General features: G+C 37.2%; 1 protein-coding gene across 1 annotated transcript in view; it reads right to left on the bottom strand.

The window, feature by feature from the left end:
• Positions 1 to 17,419, bottom strand: part of LOC115430713 (matrix metalloproteinase-17-like) — a 140,704-nt gene that overhangs the window by 88,770 nt on the left and 34,515 nt on the right. The window contains exons 2-3 of the mRNA XM_030150896.1: positions 8,607 to 8,739; positions 8,282 to 8,417 (exon numbers count right to left, since the gene is read on the bottom strand). Of these exons, the coding sequence (XP_030006756.1) occupies positions 8,282 to 8,417; positions 8,607 to 8,739 (269 nt within the window). The remainder of the gene's footprint in view (positions 1 to 8,281; positions 8,418 to 8,606; positions 8,740 to 17,419) is intronic.

The raw sequence follows: 17,419 nt of genomic DNA, 5'->3' as shown, positions 1-17,419 counted from the left end.
TGATAACAGAAAATTTCTCGTTTGATACGTTAGCAATCTGTCCTTTTTCACCCAGTGAACACAGCCTTGGACAGAGTAGCACGATTCTGTCCAACCAGTTACTTAGAGTATGTACAACAATCATTCAGTCTGTTGGATACATTGATTAGAAATTATGTACATAACATTTGCAAAAATATGTCAAGGATTACCACACAGCCACATTCATCTTTTGAACAAAACTATGCTACACCTTTTCAGTTTCAGCAGCTGAACTGTCCGCACTGTCACAGATAAATATCCATGTGCTCCACAGTATGTGAGTGTCTGGATGAAAGGACGTAACCTGGCATCATCACCAGGCCAATTCTCAAGTGAAAACTAGGGTGGAATGACTGTTATCACCAGGCACAGACTTCTAGATGTAAGTGGATCAATCTGTAATCATATCAATATGCAGTTGGGCTGTTAACCAATATTTTAAGGTCTTTATGTAGGCAATATGAAGTGTAATCAAAAACAGGCATTGGATGATGAATATTTGATTCCATAGCACTACCACAGTTGTGAATCTTGCAGGATCTCAATTGGGTCTGAGCAGCTGCACTGAAGTGCAATGCATGATGGATGCAATAACAGCCTTACACTAACAAAAGAGTTGACAGCCCAACATGGTCACAGAGAGAGTGCTTTACACTTGTGATAAAAAGCCTTACTTGAAAATACCTCGACTTTTTGTCAGTGGATGCCAAAATTGTGGAAGCACAAAGTAAAGTTGTATACAAGCTACACTTGGACAAACCAGACTGTTCAAATAATACTGGAGTGTATTCTATATATTATGTAGATGTCACCACACAACACCAGAACATGTCTTTGGTGACCTCAGTAGTAATATACCGCCTTATACACCCACAGATAGAAGAAACATGAGATACTCACAGGACAGCTGACTTGGAGTGTCCCTTCAATACAGATTGTGTCACGTGTAGATGCTGTATATGTCTTTAAAAAGGCCTGTTTAAACACATCTGTATCAATATTTATGACTGTTGTCATTTGGGTTTGTTTCCTGTGGAGAAAATGTGCAGAAGGAAATACTGCATAGTTTAAATTTGTCTAAGAAGAGACAATAATCAAACACCATATTTGGTCCATCTCTGACTCCACTAACATGCAGAGGTGGAAGGAATATACACATTCTTTACTGAAGTGCAAAAGTACGTGCTCTGAAATTCAGAGAATAAAAGTCTAATGTATAATCCACATTTCTACCATCTGTTACTGTGCAAAGCTCAGCTGAACCTCCTCCCACCATCCATGTCAGTATTAGTCGTCCTGGTCTCTGATATCTTATTAAATAGATAATGCCTTTTGTCCGTCTCTAGTCTGTCCTCTGTGATATGGACTGTTCATACATCAGCAGCGGGGTCAGGTTCATCTGCCAGGCCATATTAATTCTCAGATTTGTCTGATTCCCAGACTAAATACATTCATTACATTGTACATTGTTAATATTCACTACCTTAGTTTCTTTGCACTTCCACTTGAAAATACAGTGACTGTTTATCCACAGGTGTGCACTAACAAACTGTTTCCAATGAGATCCAGTACTAAGCATCAACATACCGTATGCAGTTTAAACACTGCAGTTAGAGCTGTTATGTCTCTGCTACAGATGATAAGATGGAGACTGATGGGCAACTGAGTTCTTTAGATCATGGTGCACTTGCATTTACTGCAACTTTAATGTAACAAACTATCAACATGGGGGCTGCAAATGGAAAAAATCATTTACCAGCATTGAAATTCATTAACACTAGTTTTCTAGACCTAATTTGTCTCTGACCAGTAAATTAATGAACCATAATCTTTATGCTTGGTGTCATTACAGACCAAGTTAGCCACTCTAATCAAATGTACTTTTTGTCAGTGAAGGTCTCCTCAGAGTCCACCTTTTTTAATTTCTCCATCACTGTTAACCTGCATTTACATGCATATTGAGGCTGTCTGTCCACATATTGGTTAGTATTCATGTGCTCTGCTGACAGACTGACAGAGGCAGGCTTTTCACATTTTTTCCTGCATTCTGTCAGAGATGGTTTGGCCTGTGAAGGATGATACCACCACTACCACATAGCATGCACCAGTATTTATTAGTATTTGTGACACACAAGCAGGGTGCAAAATTAACTTTTTACCTCATCTGCCTCTGGCTACTGACCTCCAAAAATGTACAGCCAAGCCAAACAAAAAAATCATGCCTCATTTGACTTAAAATAATTACCATACCTTTTTATTATGAAAATCCAATTTAAGCATCACTTAATGAATACAGTTATGTATATAACAAATTAAATTATTGCTATTTTATTAGGTTATATTTCATTTCAAGGTGACTGCTGCATCATCATGTCATAAAAATATTCAAAAGTGCAACCTTTGACATTGACTGAATGAGCCAAATGTCTGTCTGACAGCTTTAACAGGAATGTTCCGTTTAACCCCCAGGAAAACGGAGAGGAATAAAAAAACATCAACTTGAGTCTAAATGAAATGAACTCTACAGCCCAGAGATATGTTTCTAGAGTGCTGTATGAATACAACTGTAAACAGAAGTGAAGCTCACTTCACAATAAAACAAACCAGATGTCGATCAACCATGGTCAAATTAGATGATCATCATAAACAATTGTATAAACAGGGGTGGTGGTGAATAATTCATTGATTTGGAGGGGGTTCTCTGTAAGTACCCCCCTCTCTCTCTCATTTCACTCTGGCCACACAATGTATGGACAAGCACAAGCACAGGTGCCCCCCCCCCCCCATGTTTTTGTAGGTTACCCATTGGGTACCCAACCCTGTGCAGGACTCTGGCTCAGATAATCACCGCATCATCAGTCTCTGCTGACACAGACTCAGACATGTCAGACATGTCTTAAGTCTGTGTCAGCAACCTGCTTAGAACAATCTGTCATAAATGGTCTAATGGATAAAAACAAAAACTCATATGCAATTCAAAATTTTCTGTCTCCCACTGGCTGGTGTGTATTTTTGTTTTACACGCCAAACTAATTTTTTACCCACCATTGGCACTTGGTGGGTGTTAATTTTATGCCCTGCACACAAGTAATATCCCCTAGCAGCTGAGTTACACAGATTATTGACAGCCAAGGCAATAAAAGACCTGCATGTGTGTTTGAGTAACAGAGCAAAAGATGAAGCAGAGATAGAAAACAATCATAGAATAGCCTACTGCACACTGCTGCTGAAACTACTGGCCCACCCGAACCTGTGATTTTTCATAGTAAATTTACCCAGACTGACTGGAGGAATGAGACAGACTCACAGATTATGGACAGGTTAGGACTTGTGTATTACTGTGGTTTGTACTGTGTGTATACTGCAAAAAAAATGTAGTGCTTCTGCACAATCCTGACTCTGTAAATGGGAAAAATGAAGTGTCACTCCCCACAAGACTTTTCCAGCCAGTCAGCAATAGGAGGTGTTCATGCTCGTGCACAGGACGTGCCACCGCAATGCGCTTCCATGAATTTAGGGTTGGAGCTTCTGAGGGAGGCCCTGAAGGGAGGGCTTGTGTTTGTTTGATTGTTGACTTCATGCTTCTCAGGAATGGCTTACTCTACCTTTATGGTTCATTTTTATTAATTCATTAACTCCCTTTGCAAAGACAACCATTAATCAGCTCTTGATTCCAGCTGGCCGCCATCATCATGAAAAATCTCTAGCATAAAAGTTTCAGTTGCATAACAATTTTCCACATTTCTGTTGCAGGCACTTCTAAGCCCTAAAGGATGTAATCTGAAATAGGTTGATATTTGCAGCTTCTTTTGATGTACAATTAAATATTTTTTATTATTAATATATTCATGTAATTTGTGTATGCCATCAATATCTAATTATATTTTTCTTTAATCTGGCTGATAGCAGAGCAGCATACTGACATTTAATATGCTTGTCAGTTTGCATCTGTCTCATTAGAGGCTTTACACATTATCTCTATTCTGTCAGACCCGTTGTACGCCCATATGATCTAATGGAGCAGAAATACCATGAAATATTAGATGATAAAAATAGTTTCCTAAAGCTAGCAGTTAGAGGCTGCTATGAACAGTGGTGCAACATGATTTGAAAAAGCAGAAGCAGAAAGTAAGAGCCAGTCTTTGTAGAATATCAATGCACTGTTATGGTGCATTACAGAAAATGTGCACTATATGGAAATCTCTCTGGATGTGAAGACAGCAGATAATCCACAACTGTTCCTGTGCTGCGCTCTACAAATCTTGTGTGCTGTGAATACAAAAGGTATTTCTGGACACAAGACGGTGTAGAGTGAGAGCTGACAGTAACAAGATGGATGATTGGCAGAGGTACAAAGAAGAAACCGAGACCACAGAGTAAGAACAAATGCATGCATCGGTGGACCTATGTGCATCTGTCTGTCAGTTTCCTTATATTATTCAACATGTATATCCACATTCCGTACACACACAGGCCCACAGACTCACAGCTTACATCACCTCTTACAAGTGTGTATAAATCAGCACAGACTAACTATATGCATCATTGCCTCCTCCTCCTCCACCATCTCTCGTAAAGATGTGATTTCTCAGATGGTCACAGATGCCCATGTTAATTATCTTACCCAAATGTTCAACATCTCTGTCACTGATGGGACTCCTAAAGGAATCATATTTTCTGAGTCATGCCTTAAGAGCTGGAAAAATGGTTGATTATGTGATGAGAAATATCTTCTAAACAGTCAGTCACATCTACTAAGCAAGAAAAAAAAAAAAAAAAAAAAAAGAAAACATCAAACAGGCTCTTGATTTTAGTCTGTACAGTCCATAGTCCTGAACTGTGAAAACAATAGGGAATGATGGTGCGTGAAGGATGACATGAACCCTTACTACACTTAAGAGAAAGGAAGTGTTACGTAAACCTCTGCTTGACTTCTCAGAGCACCTCCTGACCATTTCTCTGTTTGCTTTTTCCATGAATGACCTCAGGATAGATCAGCACAGCTGAAAATGTCGACAAAAAAATACCAACCAACATGGTCTGACGGAAAAAACCAGAGGCCAAGGAAATTAAGAGTTGCAAGAAATTTTTGTGCATGAATTATGAAGGTAATACTCTTTCATTTTTCATTTTCCCCTGCAAATTATCAATAAAATACCTTGGCAATCTTTTTTTTTTTTTTTTTTTTTTTTTTTTTATCACGCCTTTGTCTAACTTTCCAAATAGATTAAGATGAGTGGGGAAGATAAATTCTGCTACCATACAGTCTCTGTTTCCTCTTCCTTTTATGAGCACACAAACTGCAGCCATGTCAAGAACTAAATGTGTTATGCAGAGGTGGAGCCAGACATGGTAAACATTCAGACTGGAATTCAGACAGGAAAGGACACCATGCACACTGCATCATTCCTTGAATAAAGTATAAAGCACATTGTTGAAGCATCTGTATTATGTTTATATCATCATGTTTTCTTAAAGCAGTGTATGACTTTCATCACATACTTTTTTTTTTTAAATGTGTAGAACCTTAATTATCACTAATCCATTAGTCTTTCCATGCTTACACACCTGAATCACTGAATAACTCCATCATAAACACAGTCTGCTTATTTACATAACAAACTGAAATGTCACTTGGGCTTTTTTGGAAATTTTCTCGTGAAGTGCATTGTGGGAATTGAAATTCCACGCAACAGCAATTTTGCTGTCTCTTCATGAGTGCTGAACCTAAATGTCGCCTTTACCTCCATCCACCGACTACACTCATGTAGAATTTTGTGTTGTAGTGATCTGGCTCGTTTTCTTGCTGAATCGTGAAAAACTGCTATCGCTTCCTACAGTGCACTTTACGACAAAATTTTCATGCATAAACATGGAAACACTATTATTAGATAGTATTGGATTAGTGATAATTAGGCTATCACTCGGGTTTTACAAATTTGAAAAAAAAAAAAAAATGTGATGAAAGTCATATTGTTGCTTTAAAGAAAACGAACAAAAACAAAAAACTCATAACCAGTTATTTTGAGTCAAAATAACACCGTGTCTTATGATCTTCACTTCGCAAGGTGATAATTTACATTATAGCATCATGGAATGTTGAAGGAAAAAAGGAGAAACAACTGGAATGTGATTCTGTTAGCTTAGCTTTGTTTTTAACACAAAACAGTTACTATAAAACCACAAAGGACATGATCTGGTATCCTACCTGTTTCGCCCACTTTGGATTTATTTTAAAAATAGGTGTGTCTGGCTCAGTAAAATGCATATTTATGTCTAGAAAATCATTTTGGACCATGTTCAGTGATGCATGACTCTGTTGCTGAAGCAAAACAACATATCAAGCATCTCCAAATGTATCCTTTTTAGCCTGATAATGTCTGTAATACTAAGTGTGGAACTCTTCGGATTAATAGTGACATGATTTACTCAGCTGGAAAGGAGTTCCTTTAAAATAACAATTACTTATGGTCATTAATAACAACAAACATTTGTAAATCAGACACCTTGAGGTGATCATTTGGGATGTTACATTCACTACTGCGTGTAATACAGTGTTTTTCAACCTTGGGGTTGGGACCCCATGTGAGGTCACCTAGAATTCAATTGGGGTCGACTGAAATTTCTTGTAATTGATAAAAATAAAAACTCAATAATAAAATATGTATCGAGAGTTGAGAGAGACAATCACAATCCATAAAAGACATGAACTGTGAAGCTGAAACTGAAGCACTGTGGTACTGTTTATCTTTCAAATGTTCATTGTGGTCAGTTTCAGATGCTGCAGCTCTTTCATAATTCAGAGTTTGAGTTCTTGTTTGTTCAGTATTAATTGTCAGCCTTGTAAATACAAGCTGGACTGACTGTACATATCCTGACCAAGGAAAATAAAATTCTCACTTTGTGCAGTAATCTACACGTGACTTTCCTGCCTCCGTCCATGATAATATACATTATATAGACTAAATGTTGTCTAAAATTAATGTTTATTTGCAATATAATATAGCAAACTATTACATAATCAAAAACAATTTAGTTTGAGGAACAAAAAAAGTCTCCATTTTGAATGTCTGGGGTCGCCAGAAATCTGTGATGTTAAAATGGGGTCACGAGCCAAAAAAGGTTGGGAACCACTGGTGTAATGTATAATTTTTAAACCTTCTTAGTTCACCTTCAAATTGAACATCTTGCCTTCCTCGTAGATTCTAAAACTTGATATACACACCTGATCCAAACTTTAAGACCAGTTGAAAAATTGCATGAATTTACATTTTACACTGTTGGATCTTAAGAAGGTCCTAAGTAGAGTTTCAAAATGCAAAAAGAAAAAATGGGTGTGAGACAAAAATAAATCAATACATTTGAGTAAACAATTCATCGAAAACAACAATTAAACCAGAATAGGCTGTTTATCAAATCATTACTTCATTACACAACACAGAGTACATGATTGACTGATTTGATTATTATGAAGATATTTTGCTAATTAAGAGAGAGTGTTTCTTAAATTCTGCCTCCTGTGTCCAAACTACACCCCATACTGGTGACTAAATGGCCGAACCAGCATGAGTTCATTACACCTGTGAAAACATATGCCCAGTATCTTTGTGCTGCTGTTTCTTTCATCAGAAAAAAAATTATGTATAAAGGTCTGGTGTTTTAGACCATTTCAGGGTTTTCCCATTAGGTTTCTGGAGGACTTGGACACTCAGTATGGTTCCTCTCTCAAGACAACTTGCTATTTTTAACCATTAAATATGTATTTTATGATGATGATAGTGTGAGGAAAGAGTAGGAGTTTTCGGTACTTTTTAGAACAGTTAGAAAGAATGAGGTAATTTTATTTTAAGTAGAAGTTATTATAAAAACATTCAGGCTTGACTATTAGTGGCTATGGGGTTATGGTATGCCTTTTTTTCTCAATGCTAAACAATGATGAATGTAAACTGACTCCTGCAAACATGACTAAATTACATTACAGGATTCATTATAATACTCTGCTCTCCAAACATTTGTGGTCTAGAAGGGAAACTCCAACAAATACATACAGTATGTCATGTTTCCACTGCATGTCTGGAGTAAATCCTGACTGAAATTTATCAACATCGTCTTGTCCTTTTGTAATTTGAAGCTTAGGAGATCGTTTAGGAGATATTTAAGCAGTGAAATAACATGGACATGTGTATTTCCCTTCCCTTACTCCCATAGTACTCCATTTCTTCATATGTATGCTAAATTATAGTACATAACAGTTCCTTACCTCCAAGATAGATGCCTCTTCTTCCATTTGTTCTGAGGGACCGGACTCCTTTTCCTACGGGCCGCTGTCGCCTCAACCTCCGAAACATCTGGCAGGGAACATCTGGGTGTTTTCATTAGACCAAGAGTGGCTTGATCTTGAAAGGAGAGAGAAAAGGACACAAAAAAGACAGAGGAGAAGGGAATGAAAATGAGGTGAACAGTTTCAGAGAGGTTCAGTTTCACCTCTACGGAAATCTGTTTTAGGATTGTACGCAATACATCATACATGCCACCTTTCTCCTCCATTATCGCCTCCTTCCTGTGACAAAAACACACTCACATACCTAAGACCCCGGTCTCCTTCAGCCCTCCAAACTTCTGCATGGCTTTGATGGCCTTCGTCAGGGCCTCCTTAGTCTGAAGCTGACCTGTCACTGGGTCAGGGGGAGGGAGATAACCGAACTTACTCAGCCAGTCCTGGAAGAGAAACAGTAGACACAGAATTCAAGAGGCATGTCAGGCATTTGAAGGACTCCAACAATCCTAAAGCTGCTGAGAAGGTCTGCCACCTGTTCATGTTGACAGTCTGTGGATACTGTGGCGGCTTTTGTAAAGAAAGTATTGTGATTTTCTATGCAGTAAACATAAACCGAGATGTTGGATGCAAATGTTGTATATATAAATGCATGGGGTGCGCTGGATAATGTACAGATAATTTAGAGTATATCACATGTGTACTGAACAACAAAAGAAATGCAAGTATGTTTCGGCATTGGTTTATATGGGAGTTTTATTATGAATATTGGTTTCATATGAGATATTTATATCCAGCTGTGAAATTTACAGTGGCAGTACATTGAATTGTGTCCATGAGCACTGAGTTGACGGTCATGGAGATGGGCCAAGCGAATATGGCGATCCTGATTACGGGTGGTCACACGTGGTCTTCCGGATCTTGGTCTGTCCCGAGTGGTCCCTGTGTCACGGAATCGTGTCCTCAGCCTACTGATGGTGGACTCGTGCACTTGCAGACGTCTGGCAACGTTGCGAGCCATTAAACCAGCATCAAGCATACCAATGGTGTGTTCTCTCAGATTATTGTTAAGGTGAGGCATCGTGGTAATGCAGTAACTTTTGAATCTTACCATTTCTTTTTATAGCCCCCGGATAAACAAAGGGAATTGCCACTCCCATTTGTTGCTCCCACTACCATATCACTCAAAACGTACCGCACCTCCGATACTTTGTACACGTGCTCAACACCACTCGTGGTCATGTTTGCCTGCAAACACACACTCCAACGGTTACAACTCACTTATTTTAATGTGTATCTCAGTTGACAACTCAACAGGACAGCGGAACTCTTGCCTAAATTAACGACCAAAACTTGCGTTTCTTTTGTTGTTCAGTATACGGGGTGGGGAAGCAAAATTTACAATGAACATTTAGTTGTTTTTTCTCAGCAGGCACTACGTCAATTGTTTTGAAACCAAACATATATTGATGTCATAATCATACCTAACACTATTATCCATACCTTTTCAGAAACTTTTGCCCATATGAGTAATCAGGAAAGCAAACGTCAAAGAGTGTGTGATTTGCTGAATGCACTCGTCACACCAAAGAAGATTTCAAAAATAGTTGGAGTGTCCATAAAGACTGTTCATAATGTGAAGAAGAGAATGACTATGAGTAAAACTATTACGAGAAAGTCTGGAAGATACTACAGTATTAAAGAAGAATGGGAGAAGTTGTCACCCGAATATTTGAGGAACACTTGCGCAAGTTTCAGGAAGCGTGTGAAGGCAGTTATTGAGAAAGAAGGAGGACACATAGAATAAAAACATTTTCTATTATGTCAATTTTCTTGTGGCAAATAAATTCTCATGCCTTTCAATAAACTAATTGGTCATACACTGTCTTTCAATCCCTGCCTCAAAATATTGTAAATTTTGCTTCCCCACCCTGTATTTATGTAGAATCTCACTTCACATTATGACTGTTTGCTCCAATTGCACTCAAATGCTTTGATCCTTCCTGTAACTCCTTGTAAATTGTAACTATCAATGGCTCCACGGATTCATGTAATTTCTGACTGATCTGCCAATGATTTGCTTAAGCTGATCTGTTTATTTTGATCCAAAAAGCTAAATCACCACTAACCAAACTGCCTGGATGGAATAGCTGTGACAAATCAGAGCCAAATGGAAAGATCCAAAATAGAGATAGGGTTGACTACCTATTTTCCTCCCTTCCTTTCCCTTCTCTGAGGCTTTTGTCTCCTTTCACTCTCTTATTTCTGTCTCAGCTCAACTAAACCTTCCTCCTTCCTCTCATACTGACCGTAACTTGGTGGATTTTAAATAGGTTTTTGATCTGCTCATCAGAGGTGAGTGTCACAGATCGATAGCATGTTAACCCTTATCGATGAATCTGGCAAAATCTCTTCAATTTAGGATTTAGCTTAATTGGTATTTGCTTTCTCTTCATCCCTGCAGGAGGTTTAAGGAAAGTTAACCGGAAAACAGAACAGTAACAACCTTCTGAAAACTGTGAATTTAGAGGTAAGATACAAGAGATGAAGGATTTTAAGAAATAGCAGAAAGTCCGTGAAAGAAACAATGTTCTCAAGGAGAGAAGGAGAGGAGAGAGGAAAGAAATGCATAAAATGAACCAGTGGATAATTATAATTCAGCAAATATGTTCTTTTATTCCTCTAATAACTCTGGTTCCTTTGCTTTGATTTGTACAGATCATTGGTTTCAGGCTCGTCCAACACTGTACACAAGACTGGTCACAATGTCAAGCTACAGTTTTAACTGTGAGACAAACTCCTGTCACGTCCTTCAGTAAACAGCATTTATTGGTCTGTCTGAGTGACACAGACCTTTTTGTTTTACATCACCATGCCGCATTAACAAGCATACAATAAATTCCAAAATAAGGCTGTTGCAAGGTGGTGTAAAAGCACATCATGTCCATTACAGATAAGAACCTTTAAAAAGTTGTTCACAGAAAATAAAATACTCTCAGAAGCTGCGGAGAGTCTTTGCCAGTCATTGGTTTGTGTGAAGCTTTATTTTAACAGTTTCACATGAACAGACCTGGTGTGTATCATCCAAATGCTTGTGTTTTTCACTTCAGAAATTACGCTGATGAGCACCATGTCATTAGTCTGGCTTACAGGATGCACTGCTCTGCAAAAAAGCCTGAAACTGGGCGGCTGTTTCAGCTGGCATTAACCTTCCTTACACTATTTGCACAGTTACATTTTCAAAGCTCCTCTTGCTTTTATGAAGGAAAAACCTCTTCAAGCAAATTGACGAAGATGCATCTTTTTTCATGTGCAGTCCTCTTTTGCAGGGGGAGCTAGCATATGCAAATGCTCCATAAAAACATGTTCTTCCCTGTAGAGGTTGACTAATGGTGGATTTTCAAAGCCCAGTATAATAATGGTAGTCCTCAAAAGGAAAAAGCTGATTGCTGATTATTCAGTATCACAGAACCTCTGACAACTGTTGAACTTAACATGTAACTAATGCCGCGTTTCTGCTACATGGTACTGGCTCCACTCAACTTGACATGGTCTTTTTGCATTTCTACTATGTAAAAAAAACCTGGAATCTGGTACCTGGTACTAGTTTTTTGGTATCTGCTCCACCGAGGTTCCAAAATGGGAGAAGAGATACTAAAACGTGACGAGTAAACACTGCAGACCACTGATTGGTCAGAGAGTTGTCTCTGCGTCATCAATGAGCGACCTGCCATTTAAAAAAAACAGATTCTGAAGTTTAATCAACGTGACAGCAGCCCACAGTAAGAGTCTGGTGCTGAAGGAGCTGCTCAGTTATTATGAGTAAATGAAAGGATTGACCTGGATAACTGATCAGTGAATTAATCCTATATTGTTTTCTATAACGTAAATAAATCTATAAATGACATCAAACCAATGTGAAAAATTTGGGCAACTCTAGCTGTGAATTTAAATTTTTTAAGACATTACTTTGCCATAAAAGATCTTAAATCTTAAGACTTTCTCTCTGTTTCTATCTAGACCATTTACATGTGTATATTGAAGGATTCTTTAATGCTGCTGACAAAACAAACAGTGTAAATTTGATTTTCTTTCACTTTTCTGAGTGGCTCTTTGTGCCTCTGCCACAAACAGCTCATATTACACTAAGAGATGAGCATAACTGCCCAGTTTCCAACAGTAAACATTCTGTTAAGACAAACACAGATCAGAATACAACATACAGCTGCTGTAAACCTGATACAAACCGTATATATACAGTAACATGCACAGCTCTTCATCCAGCTCTGCACTGTCCATCTTGTTAACATTAGGTAAATATGTGTAGGTAAACATGAGTGGTACATAAAACAGCAACACTGCACAAATAAATACATATCTGAATATTGCATATTTGAAATAAACTAAACAAACTAACTAACACATACATATATATATACACACACACACACACACACACACACACACACACACACACACACACACACACACACACATATATATATATAACTTGCTCTCATACACGTAGCCAGCTAACACTTTGATCAAATCAGTTTTTAACGTTCTATACTTATCCAAAAAGTTTTGAGACATTGCTGAAATAACCCTCCAAAAATAAAATCCATTTACTTGTCTGCAACATTTCTCTCCTATGGAAGCTGTGCAGTGCTTTTAATGAACTGAACCAGGGATTATGTGCCTTTGGAGGATGTTTTCATCACATGGTGAAATTGTTGCTACACTGTTGTTAGTAAATGAAAATGGGTGGGGCTAGTGATGTTTACCTCAAATATAATTAGTTCTGCCTCACTGTGATGCAATCAGTTAGTCGTAGTATTGTAGTATCAGTAGAACCAGTAATACTGGGCAGAATTTATCAACCTCAAAACACAACAAAGATGTATATGATCATTATGATATGGGACCTGTATTAAGTCCAGCTGGAATATCTAATATTCACTATCAGATTGTGCACTGCAAAAAAGGGTGTCTAAAAATAAGACAAAAACACTAAATCTAAGGAAAAAGTTACTGAAAACAAGTGAAATTAGCTGTCCATGCAGCAAGACAATTTCACTTGACAAGATTTCTTGAACTAAGATTGTGTAAATTTAGAAATAAGCATGTATACAGATGTATTCAGAAGGCTAAAGATAAGTATAAAATACTGGTTTTAAGGTGAGAATACTGAAAATGTTACTTTTCACAGCCTCAAAATAAGTGAAATACACTGAATATAAGCTGACTGAGCTGGCTATAAAGATTTAAGTCTTAAAAAAATAATAACAGAAGAAAAAAATTCTTAAAATAAGCATTTGAATCAGCTGAAAATGACCACTTTAACCAGGAACCAAACTCAGGTCTACCACATTGGAGTCTGATGCCTTACCTACTGAGATAAACAGCCCCAGTGGTGACAGGCAAACAATTAGCTCCTCCTGATGGAGGAGACATGGGTGTCCATGTTCAATTAACTAGGAGACCACCTCTTAAACAAACTGATATTCATCCCTAACCGTACATCCCATCTCCTAAATTCTTGCAGGTGAGTCTTGTGGTGAGTCTTGTGAATGTATCGATGTATAAAATGGGAAAAAAGTCAGAACTGAATAAGCAGTGATTGTGGGAATGTGGAGTTTGTCAAACATGTTAGTGACAGAAATTTAACATGGAAGTGAATGAGAGAAAAAAAAAATGTAGCTTTGGTTTCATGTCTCTATGATGTTCCTACTGGACGTAGGAATTTTTCAGTCATTTTTCAAATTAGTCAAAGGTCATGTTAAACTGTATTCTCATTTTTATGCTTTAAGCCTGTAAATACAATAAATGGTTAAAAAAAAAAGTAGTTGCTGTCATTTCTTCAGATTCATTTTTTGTAGTGTATGCTTGAAGTCACAGCAAAAATAAACTGTTTCTTACAGATGCTTTTTGTGCGACTTGAATTTAGCAAGTTGACTTTGTTACTGAATCTTAAAACAAGATTTATTTTAATGAGACTTTGGGGGAGAGATGTAATATATATTTTTTTTAATTATTATTATTATTTAATGTCAGTGAGAAGATTTAAAGAAACTTTTATTGTTCATTTATTGAAAGCCTTTTAACTCTTTCTTTTATCTGTTGGTTCAATGTTTTAACTGTGAAAGACAAGAACAGTCTGCATGCTATTGTAAAAAATATGCTCCAAGATCATTAGAGTCAAACTCAGAGACTTGTCTTCCCTCTGGGAGCTTCAGGTTGTTAGAAAAGCCCAGTCCATCATCAGGGATCCTCACCATGTGCTGCATCTGAAGTTTGCCTTGATGCCTTCAGGCCAGCGTTACTATGCTCCTCAGAAGAGAACCAACAGATATTCAAAATCTTTTATTCCTTCAGCTATTACACTTTTAAACTCTGACAGAAGCCATTTTAGTCATTTTATATGATTTTTTTTTTCTTTTTTTAAATATTAGCGGAACCATTAGGGTCTTTTAGTCTTTTAGTCCGCATTGGTATTTATTGATTATTTATTGTTGATTATTTAAATGTATTTATTCATAGTTGCTTTCAATAGTCCTGTATTTGTGCCCTGATTTATTTATGTTTGTCACATTGCACTTTGGATGTAGGCTGATGTCTGGGCTGATGTCTGTGGTAAGCTGCAAATGAATTGCCCGTGTGGGATAAATAAAGTTTTCTGAATCTGAACTTTATTTTAACAGTTATTTACCTCATTTTAAGATTTCTTGCCTATTGGAGACAAAAAAAAGATAAGGTTGTGCTTGATTCAAGATTCTAGTGTAAGTATGAACACTTCAAATAAGTTAGTTTTACAGTTCTACAAATTAGACAAGTTCATTAATTTAGTTTCATTTAAAATTGTAATTATTGAAATAAAGGTAGGTCTTAAATTGAGCTACATGACAGTCTGGTGAGGTAAATTGCGGTATATCACTAATGTAATGTTTATGCCTCAACTCTGTCAGAAAATAGTAAAAAAAAATAAATAAATAAAAAAAAATGTGCGTACTGTTTACAGCTTCATTCTGTAAGTCACTTTTGATTATTATGCCCCTTTTTTTGGCTTGAGCACCTGCTCCCCCAAAATGTGTGTGCACATGCCTGCTTATAGCATCCCCCAAGACAAGCATGATACATTTACACAAATACAAACTAGTTAAATAGTCCCTGTTATATGAATTGAGCTGTTTCTATACTGAGACCTAGCAGAGCACTAACACAGTATGGAAATGTGAGGCTCCAATGTTTTTACAACAGGCAGAAATTACAGCCTGAGCTGTGAACATGAGCCCCAGGTCAATATAGAGTGAATTTTCTTTTATATAAAAACAAATTTCACAATAAGTTAAGTTTTTCCTCCCTGTAAGCAAGGTGTGCTGAACATAAGTGATGAATTACATCTGCGCTGTCTGTGCAAAACCACAGCTCCCCGTTTTCACATACTACCCATAAAACTACTACATCAAACTTTTTTGTAGAGCCAGCAACTAATTTAAACTCTTGACACGGTGGCTGATGGGAAAAAGCTGTAAAACCTGCCAGTGAGTTCAGTAACATGCTGAACAGTGCTAAATTACACACAGCGTTGTCACTGTGTGAGGTGATATTGGATGTACTTTTAAAAAGCTCCCACAAGCCTTCAAGTAGGGAAACAAACCTCTAAGATAAAAGGATAAGGAGGAGGATAAACAATAATTCACTTTCCCACAGACAGTAAGTCAGTGATAGCACAGAGAAATGGATGCTATAAGGACAAAGGAATATAAATATATTTTACATGCATCCCGGATTTAATAAACCAAGAAGTAATGGTGCTTTTCTCTAGGGGTCTTCATCCTTGGAATAAAGATAAGAGACATAGGAGGAATAAATATGTGTTGTGGCATAGAAACAGATTTTGGCTTGTACAGCGAACTCATCCTCTTCAAATCTCTGATTAACAATAACACAGAGGGCTGACTTTAGCTTTAATTGCTAATTAGGATTCAAAGTTAAGTGCAGAAAACAACACACACATAAACACATCAATGCCGCATGCACAAAGAATGAGGTTTTCACTTTTGTTTTATCGCACTGCATCCCAAATGAGAAGCCTTCTCCTAAGCCTTTGATGCTGCAGCGCGTAAGCTGTTTGCCTCAACAATTGCAGCAGTGTGTAGATTTGTTGCACTGTGCTCTGCATAAAGTACGAGTTTGGATAGTTTGCTGTATGAAAGTTGTAAAGCAGAATTAAAGATCAGCTTGAGTGGCACTCAGACAAGTTTAGATAGATCGACCCCTGCCTCCAGCAAAAAAAAAACAAAACAAAAAAAAAACACTGGGAAGTTTTTTTTTTTGGTTTATAGGCAATAAGGAAGTAGGAATAAATATAAGACAAACACAAAAAACATCAATGTTGAAATAGAAATGCTCAAATTAAATGCTATTGTCAGACGCTATTTGTACAAAAGTGCTGCACCGTTCATGAAATTGAAAACATTTATACATTGAGTTTTTGAGCTCAGACTTCACTCATTTTGGCTTTAATGAACATTTCACAATTTTACACAGTTTCTCTATTTTGCCTGCACAAAATGGTCATATTGTTTATAGCTTCCCTTTGTCATAAACATCCCTCCCTACAGATAAAGTAGCGGGATTAAGTATGGACAATGGTCTGTTTAACCCTCAAAGATCCTAATAGCCACTGGTGACCAAAAGCATCTACTGACCTAAAATGTTTAATAACTGATGACCCAATAATCTTATCAATACATGTAAATAGTTCAGGTAAAATGCAGTTTCTAATCTTTTCATCAGCTTCAGATATGAACCATTTGGAATTTCAGAGGCTCCATAGTTGAACACAGAAACATCTTCCTATTCTGTAACACTGATTCACCAGTAAAATGACAGTGGATGTAGGCATTTGTTTGACTTTGAGGTAATGATATATTTTGCTGAAAAAGTCAGTTTTCCTTCAGTTTTCTTTGTTACTGATATAAGAAACTTTTAAATTTCCTCTGAGCTTTTACAAACATCTACATGATCAGTGAATAGAATAGAACACAACAGAACAGAACAGAACAGAATAGAATAGAATAGAATAGAATAGAATAGAATAGAATAGAATAGAATGCCTTT

This window comes from Sphaeramia orbicularis, chromosome 12 (assembly GCF_902148855.1).
Source record: "Sphaeramia orbicularis chromosome 12, fSphaOr1.1, whole genome shotgun sequence".
NCBI lineage: Eukaryota > Metazoa > Chordata > Actinopteri > Kurtiformes > Apogonidae > Sphaeramia > Sphaeramia orbicularis.
The sequence above is the reverse complement of the archived record's forward strand: the minus strand, read 5'-3'. Positions and strand labels throughout refer to the sequence as shown.